Source organism: Sycon ciliatum, chromosome 1, assembly GCF_964019385.1.
Source record: "Sycon ciliatum chromosome 1, ocSycCili1.1, whole genome shotgun sequence".
NCBI classification, from domain to species: domain Eukaryota; kingdom Metazoa; phylum Porifera; class Calcarea; order Leucosolenida; family Sycettidae; genus Sycon; species Sycon ciliatum.
The window spans coordinates 71886885-71895950 of record NC_088643.1 but is presented as its reverse complement, the minus strand read 5'-3'; the positions used below and the strand labels follow the sequence as shown (position 1 = coordinate 71895950).

General features: G+C 46.8%; 1 protein-coding gene across 2 annotated transcripts in view; it reads right to left on the bottom strand.

Annotated features, from left to right (window-relative positions):
- Window positions 1-344: 344 nt before the first annotated feature.
- Window positions 345-9066, bottom strand: part of LOC135805279 (transmembrane protein 94-like) — a gene marked incomplete at its 3' end in the record, with an annotated part of 27722 nt that continues 19000 nt past the window's right edge. For both annotated transcript variants that reach the window (XM_065319298.1, XM_065319297.1), the window contains 8 exon segments: window positions 345-402; window positions 824-913; window positions 1472-1572; window positions 2385-2466; window positions 3013-3115; window positions 3361-3475; window positions 7943-8036; window positions 8644-8756. In XM_065319298.1, the coding sequence (XP_065175370.1) occupies window positions 345-402; window positions 824-913; window positions 1472-1572; window positions 2385-2466; window positions 3013-3115; window positions 3361-3475; window positions 7943-8036; window positions 8644-8756 (756 nt within the window).

Here is a 9066-nt window from a genome sequence, read left to right as displayed (position 1 = left end):
CGAAAACTATTCTCAAAAAGTTCCAGCCAAATTTGAAATATTTCACAAACACTACGCGTCTACAGTTTTGAAATGGACTGTAGATTCTTGTTGCAGCAGGAAATGTGCAGTGAATAAGACAGTGTACTTTGAAGTACTCTATGCATACAATGACAGTGGATACTCCATCTTCAGACAGTTAGATCATACCACCAGTAGATAAAAAAAATGTTTTGACCTTGTTAGGTCTTATCAGGCGAACTCAGAGTGACTTGTCGAGCCGATCACAACGAACTCTAGTGAACAACGGAGAGCATAGTACATGCATGTGGCTGTGGCCAACGGAATGAAGAAAAGAGACTTACGTCCTTGGGCAAATACCGCAGCGCTAACATGCCCATGAAGATCTGTTCCGAGAGAACACTGCAGCAAAAATAATAGTAATAATAATAGAAGATATGAGCATAACACCGACACGACAAACACTATTGTGACGGGCACGTGGCAGTACCTTTGCTTTCCACTTGCACAACACACAGCAACACACACGGCAGCATAAACTCTACACAAGCGTAGATTAATACGTATAGTACCGTTCCGCTAACATTTTCCTTTTCAACTCTACACAAGCGTAGATTAATACGTATAGTACCATTCCGCTAACATTTTCCTTTTCAAGTCGGTGAACAGCAGTCAGTGAAAGACTAGATTCGACAGGAACACGGTGAGCCAAACATTGGTTGATCCACCGCCGCCGCCATCACCACCACTAACCTACTAAGTGCAATGCACTGAGTCAAGACACGAGGGCACAGCACCATGGTGTAATGCTTGCATCGCTTACCGTTGATAAGCAGCCACCGTGGGTGGACAACTGGAACTGCTCTCGGACGATGGCTCGTCAAAGAAGCTACCGCTGGCAGTTGTTGCCACGCTGGGTGAAGGAAGGAACGCAAATGCCAGACATAGGAAAGAAAGACAACGACACAATTGTGTCCTGTTTCATCTCTGCGCATACACATACATATATGCACACACACACACAATAGCGAAATTTCCCAAATTACACACATACGAGTATTGTACACATACACCAACGCCCACAGTACGTCATACTGATACAAATCATGAGCAGCACACCTCCTGGTACACTCCAGTGCTATCCTGAACAGAAAGCTCCAACATGAGCCAAGCACACAGCAATAAGAGATCAAGCTCAACACTGATACTCATAATTCTACTTGTACACCCTATGTCATGCACAAACACATAGACATTAGACACACAGGCAGACACTGAGACAGACACGCATGCAAACGCAGACACACAGAGGCACAGAGCCACAGAGCCACAGAGCCACAGCAGTACATGCAGTTACTAGTGAGTACATGTTGTTAGTTGGACAGCGCTATAACAAGGTTGATCTAATACTAGTATTGAGCTAGTATTGAGCTAGTATTGGGTTATATAATACCATAGTGAGTACATGTACCTGTAGGCAGATAAAGCATCTCCCATCTGCGGTGCCAGCATCTGGTTGTTTGACAAGTGCATAAATGTAGTTTTGCTCCTCTTTCGTGCACAGCTGTACATCTGCAATCCAACATAAACATGACATAATTTCATAACAATACATTGTATTGTTGCCAGTACAGTACAAACTGGCCAAAGACACCGCCCCCTGGTACGAGAAAAAGCGGTCATTAAAGCCAGATGGTCTTTAGAACAAGATCCCATACATTCGCAACATGCCGGATTGTGCACATACATGTACTTCCATGCACTCATATTATGACAGGTGTTGGGCATACAACACTTTCAGACAGACGTAGCACACATGCGTTCTCACACCTCACTCAAGTGCATGCACCGCACCACACCGCACCCTGCACTGTCTGCACTGTCACTTCCGTTGGCGGCATGCACTCACTTCTGAACGCACTTCAACCCATGTTGCAGTCAAGTCTGCCATCCAGGACAGCACTTGTGGTCACTGTACGCAGGTCAGATAGGGCACTCGGCACACTAAAAGTCGGCCGCTGGTCGCGCAATGCAGGTGGCCGCTGTTTCCGGTGCAGTTTCTATGCAGAACTGCCAGTCCAGGTGTCCATGTTCAAGTTCTACTACTGTCGTGGACATGGAAATCTAGTTGAATGACCGGGGCCGGCGCCCTCAGTGCGTCCAGAACGTTGCATGCAGTGCACATGTTGATCCGATACGACCAACGCGCTGCAGCGCATACATGAATGTGTGAACCGTATGCTTACTCACGGCTGCATGGCAACCACCCCGGGGCCGCTAGACGTGCGGCCGCATTTCCATGTCCACGACAGTACAATGTATAGTGTATGATACTACTCACTATGTGAGCACTGTGGCCTGTGCGTACTGTAGGTCAAACTCACCTGCTTGGGCAAGGGACGATAGGAGAACGCCACGCAATGGCTTTGAGAAGAGTGGCAGGCATTGAAATCCTGGATGCTCTTCCTGTAGCAGGGCAGAGGATACACACATAGAGGTTGAATACACATGAACACGAGCATGCACAGATGACCACATGTAGGAAAGTACTGACGAGGAAACTAACCTCTGCACGTACATGTACAGTCATGTACTGTGATACTGAGTTTGAAACGGCCTGATTGTATCCACTTGTAAAGCAAGGTAGAAGAATGCTGGCATAGGCATAGGCTTGACTGCATGTACATGTACTTCAAGTACATGATAGTACTATTCATACACAATGTGTGCAAGTACATTCTTCTGAATGCACACACTCCAAACACCTCGGCTCAGCTGCACTACTATCATCAGCAAGAGAACAAAGTCCACTCATACAGGCGCGTAGCCAGCATGGGGCACGTGCACCCCCCTCCCCAAAATTTCGACCTAGGTTCAGCATGCACATGATGATCATGAATGACATGCGCCTGCCATCCTACACATATGCGGCTGTGCAACCCCCCCCCCCCCCCTAAAAGGGGGACCAGCTATACGCCCCTGACTCATAGGACATGTTTTGAGTCCACTGACCTTTGTTCAGCATTGAGGGGACAGATGTCCGTGCCCGTGAAGTAGTCTGTGCACGCCTCCAGTACCAGATCACCAGAGCCTTCGGTCATCAGTTGTAGAGTGTCTGCAGCAACATGGGCATATGCAATATTGCACAGTACAGTCACGCACACATCTATCACACCACTTGAACATGCATAGAAAAGAATGGGGATAGACAAGCAGGCAGATAGAAAGGGAGAGGGAGAGAAAGATGGATAAATGGAAAGATAGTACACAACAGAAAAAGAGAGTCTAAAGCTGAGTTGTGTTGGGTGATGGTCAGTACTTTCATCGAGCGCGCCAGTGTTGCAAACTGATCGGACTTACTTCCTGTGGCCACCAGGGTGCTGGAAAGATGCTGCGTAGGTGGTGTTAGTGTTGAAGACAAGACAGAGGCACTGCGGAACATAGCTGTTGGAGCTGTGGGCAGAGATGGTGCTTCCTACATATACACAGTGTCATACAAACACGAGAAAAGAATTCAAATCATGAGCAGACCAACAGTGGAAAAAAACTATCTCTTCGATAGACAATACAATAGACTCCCCTCCATCCGGACTCCCGGACGTAGAAGTGTACAGCGACTTTCCAGCAAACGCAACACTACAGTATAAGCTGCATGTGGTCCTCCTTTCGGCATCACTCCAGTGCAAGCAGGCATACAATAGACCAGCCAGGTACACAAGGAAATGGCGAGGTGATGCCAGCACATTTCTCGCTGAACTGAACATGATACACTTTTCTAAGCACTCGCAGACTCCATTGCAGCCACTCACACATTACAGGGTACCTCACTTCAAACTCTCCAACTACGGTTTCTTCGCTGCATAAGTTCACTTCACTTCCAAAAAAAAAAATAATAATAATATTAGATATAAATGGAATGCACCAAATTTTCGGGCATGGCCCATCTTCAGGGTGAAAAACCATTCAACTAAAGCCAACAAAAACTGAAACGAGTATATATGCTGTGTGGTGCGGTAGTGCTGGACATTTTTGTATGTATGAAGGGTAGCAGCAATGGTGAAGTGTGTTGGTAGAAAGGGAAGGAGCGAAGTGTGAATATGATATGTGTTAGTGCGACGTGAAGGGAAAGCACGAGAAGTGTGGTTACCAGCAGCAATGGTGAAGTGTGTTGGTAGAATGGGAAGGAGCGAAGGAGACAAGTGGAGAGCTGTGTCTGTACGTGTGAATATGTGTTAGTGACATGGAGAATAGAATGCAAAGTATGCAATGTAGCTGGGTCCATGGGTGTGAAGACAAAGATGACGACAAATATTTCCTAAGCACTATATATAACCAGCTAGCACACATACCCTATATTCTCTATTATAAGCGTCGTGCTTCTATTTTTTCAACACCCCTCTACCCCGTGCTTATATTGGAGACCGCGCTTATATTGGAGACCGTGCTTATATTTTTCAACCAATATATCCATACAGAGCAAGAAGAAATACATGCTAGATATCATGCATGCAGCATTGATTTCCACCAAGACCGTGCTAATGATAGAGACTGTGCTTGTAATGTTTCGAAAGGTGCTCACAGTGTGCTAGTATTAGAGACTGTGCTAGTAATGGAGACCTGTGCTTATAGTAGAGATTATCATATCATATATTCGCAACGTCACGGTCTACCACAAATTACAACACCAGCATCTAACACAATAATTTCACACTGTGTCCAGCAGTCTCCAGCCACGATCCCTGTTAACACTTGGACGTCTATCACGAATGAACATTGCTTCACGTATACGCCGATTCACAAGGGACGACTGCTTGGCGAGAATTGATGCGTTGGTGATGGGTGTAGATGTGATTGCTTGTTGTGGGTGGTGTTCTGCATAGTGTTCTCCCCATGGCGTCTCCAGCGCTTGCGCTTTGGCCTCTCTGCAATGCTCCTCAAATCTCTTCCTTGCAGTTCGCTCGGTCTCGCCAACGTACTCCTCGGCGCATAGTGCACATAACATCGAGTAGATAACATCCTGAGACAAACATTCACCACTCTCCATACCAGCATCACATGCACGACATTCAACTGGTCGTCCCCTTCCTCTTCTCTTCTTACACACTTCCTTCAGGCATTCAGGACGGGACAATGATGACGATACCAACATGTCCCTTAGTGACCGACCGGACTGGAACACCACACGCACATCCTTACTGAAAGACCTCACCGTACGACGAACATCACGTGCCAAACGATCATTGACGAAGGGCAGTTTGATGATGGATGTGTACGATTGTTGTCGTTGTCTGGTGGATGATGGTCTTGGTGTGCTTGCATGGTGCTTCGCTGCTTGAATAGCGTGTTGTGGGTAGTCGTTGTCTCGTAGTAATGTCTCGATCTTCTTCTCTCCCCGCTCCCTCCCCCTGTCGGTTGACGCGTTGCTGTTTGCGTGCCGAAACTGCTCCTGGGCAACCGAACGCTTCACCCCCAATGGCATTGAAGACTCGTATGATAGATGGACACCACTATGACTGGGCTTAACGAACAACTCCCACTGCACAACAACACTCGCCACAGAGATAGACAAGTCGAGGTAGTTGACTATGTGCGAGACATTCTGCTGGGTGTGTTCCACTGTGAAGCGTGTGTCTGCTGCTCAAGTACTGCACGAACTCCATCAACTTGACAAGACCATGACACCATACTACCAGACAATCATTGATATAGCGACGATACAAGCGAGGCTTCCACGGAAACATAGCCATCGCCTCCGACTCGAGCTTCGACATGAAAATGATTGCCATTGGGGGTGCGAGGTGGTTGCCCATTGCCAGGCCTTTCCGCTGCCTGTACTGGACACCGTCAAATTGAAAGTAGTTGGACGATAACACGACTGACAGGAGCTCCCGAACATCCGACAGTGACAGGTGAAACATATCTACTTCCTTCCGATGCAACTCCAAGAACTCCATGACGACATCAATGCTCTCGACAACTGGTATGGTAGAATAAAACGAGACAACATCCAGTGAGGCAGTGATACAATCATCGGGAAGAACACCAACATCACTCAACACGTCAATACACTCCTTTGTACTGGTCAAATGTGCTGGAACGAACTTCAACAACTGATTCAGGATACGTTCCAATAACAAGGAGACATTATCCATTGACGAACCGCACGTAGACACAACTGGGCGCAGCGGAAGACCTGGCTTGTGGTCTTTGGGTAGACCGTAGAATTGGCTCAGTCGCGAGTTATGTGGGAGAATGGCTTTGGCGAGTGGTTATGGTAGCTTGTGTTGGGTGATCTCAGAGACTTTCTTGCGTGTGTGTTTGTCAAGGTCTTCTACCTTCACATCACAGCGCTCATAACTATCCCGACACTCCAACATGACATTCGCTTTCTGTACATAACTGTCACGAGACATCACTACAAATCCCAAGCTATCACATCTACACCCATCACCAACGCATCAATTCTCGCCAAGCAGTCGTCCCTTGTGAATCGGCGTATACGTGAAGCAATGTTCATTCGTGATAGACGTCCAAGTGTTAACAGGGATCGTGGCTGGAGACTGCTGGACACAGTGTGAAATTATTGTGTTAGATGCTGGTGTTGTAATTTGTGGTAGACCGTGACGTTGCGAATATATGATATGATAATATTTGATGTTTATGTGTGCTAGCTGGTTATATATAGTGCTTAGGAAATATTTGTCGTCATCTTTGTCTTCACACCCATGGACCCAGCTACATTGCATACTTTGCATTCTATTCTCCATGTCACTAACACATATTCACACGTACAGACACAGCTCTCCACTTGTCTCCTTCGCTCCTTCCCATTCTACCAACACACTTCACCATTGCTGCTGGTAACCACACTTCTCGTGCTTTCCCTTCACGTCGCACTAACACATATTCACACTTCGCTCCTTCCCTTTCTACCAACACACTTCACCATTGCTGCTACCCTCCACACATACAAACATTTCCAGCACAACCGCACCACACAGCATATATACTCGTTTCAGTTTTTGTTGGCTTTAGTTGAATGGTTTTTCACCCCGAAGATGGGCCATGCCTGAAAATTTGGTGCATTCCATTTGTATCTAATATTATTATTAGGCCAAAACAAAAAATAGGCTTGTTTCCGGTCGGCAACCCCTCAAAAAGGAGACTCGGTCGGCCGGACTGAAACTTTTTTTGGATACTTTTTTTGGTTCCTCAATCGTTGTGGTATTGATGGACAAGAGCACCTACACATGTACATTGTACATATATCATGGCAAGGGTAAATGTCAAAGTTGACTGACTCACTGTTCTTGTACAGCCATGTGGTGTATTCCTGTTTTCGTACATCCTGAGAAATCAAGCAAACAGTTCGAGTGCTTCCAGCTCCGTTATTCTAGCTCGTATCGACCCCGGAATTTTTCGAGCCGACAGCTGAGAATCTCTGCTACCTTGTAGGTGTTTCGATTGTGGAATTCGGTTGAGATTTGACTGAGTTATGACTCGTTCAGTGCACTTGCACACATGGCATTGCCACCGTTTGTATACATTTGGGACCAAAAAAAAGTATCAGAATTTGGGAAAAAGTGGCCCGGTCGGGCGACCGGAAACAAGGTCATTATTTGTTTTGGCCTTATTATTATTATTTTTGGAAGTGAAGTGAACTTAGGCAGCGAAGAGACCATAATTGGAGAGTTTGAAGTGAGGTACCCTGTAATGAACTGAACATGCTAAAAAGTGCTGTACGGATCCAAAACGATTCAAACAATGGTACCCATGTCATCCTATGTGACCGGTTTGATAATTGATTAAAATTTCATCCTTGAGCTCTCCACTCACGGCTGGTCTACCCAATACACGGTAGACAGAAAGAGGACGAGACGATGATCATGATTCTTTTCTTAAAGATGACGATTCACAGCAAAGTAGCAGCTACTCTACTCACCCGAGTGGCAGTTGCTACAATGCGCCGCTGAGTCTGGTAGTACTGTAAGGTGTTGGGGTCAAATCCAACCTCCCAGGCGAACTTGCAAACACACCTGTTGAGCGACACGTACGCACGCACACACACACACACACACACACACACACACACCAACACACACACACACACACACACACACACACACACACACACACACACGTACAAACATCCCTTAGCATGAGCACAAAGCCACCAAAGGGTGCAACTGACTGCCCATTCATCATCTAGAGCTACAAGAGCAAAGCTTCACATCACAAGATATGACTCAAGAGGTTACACAAGCAAAAAGTGCAAAGTGGCCAAACAGAGAGCTGATTCAGCAAGTGATGTACTACTGAAACAGACCCGAAGACCCAGAGTTGCACACTGGACGGGCATCCTGGGAGACTGGGAGAGAAAGCCACATCATTACAGTCATGTTCCAGTCGCCCGTGTCGTATCCCTAGATGCTACAACTCCCTATGCACACATGCACACAATACACATGCACACACACACACACACACACACACACACACACACACACACACACACACACACACACACACACACACATACACACACACACACACACACACACACACACACACACACACACACACACACACACACATGCGCACACCACACACATGCACACACGCTCACATGGTCCAGATACGTACGCTTTGCCGGCAAGCTGAGACGAGGTGAGGTCCGTGAGAAGTGCTGTGAGGCTGGCATCGTCGGCCACGCGATCCTCCACTGTATCGCCATGGTTGAATATCACATTGAGTCCCTGTTTGACCAACAGGAAGGCAGGTGAAACACCAGCCGCAGCAGCAGCAGCCGGAGCAGCAGCAGCCGGAGCACCAGCAGGAGCAGTAGCACCACCACCAAACGTACAAATTACAGGAGTGATTATACTGCATGATCCAACTTAATATCATGTACCATGGAGTCTTCAAGTACTAATAATAGGTAACCAGGATATTGGAAAGTGCATTATCCTACAGCCACTGCAGCCACTACACGTTCAAACTGCAAATATAAACTGCACATACAAACTGCACACATGTACCACCATACTTCAGTCATTACCCGCAGTT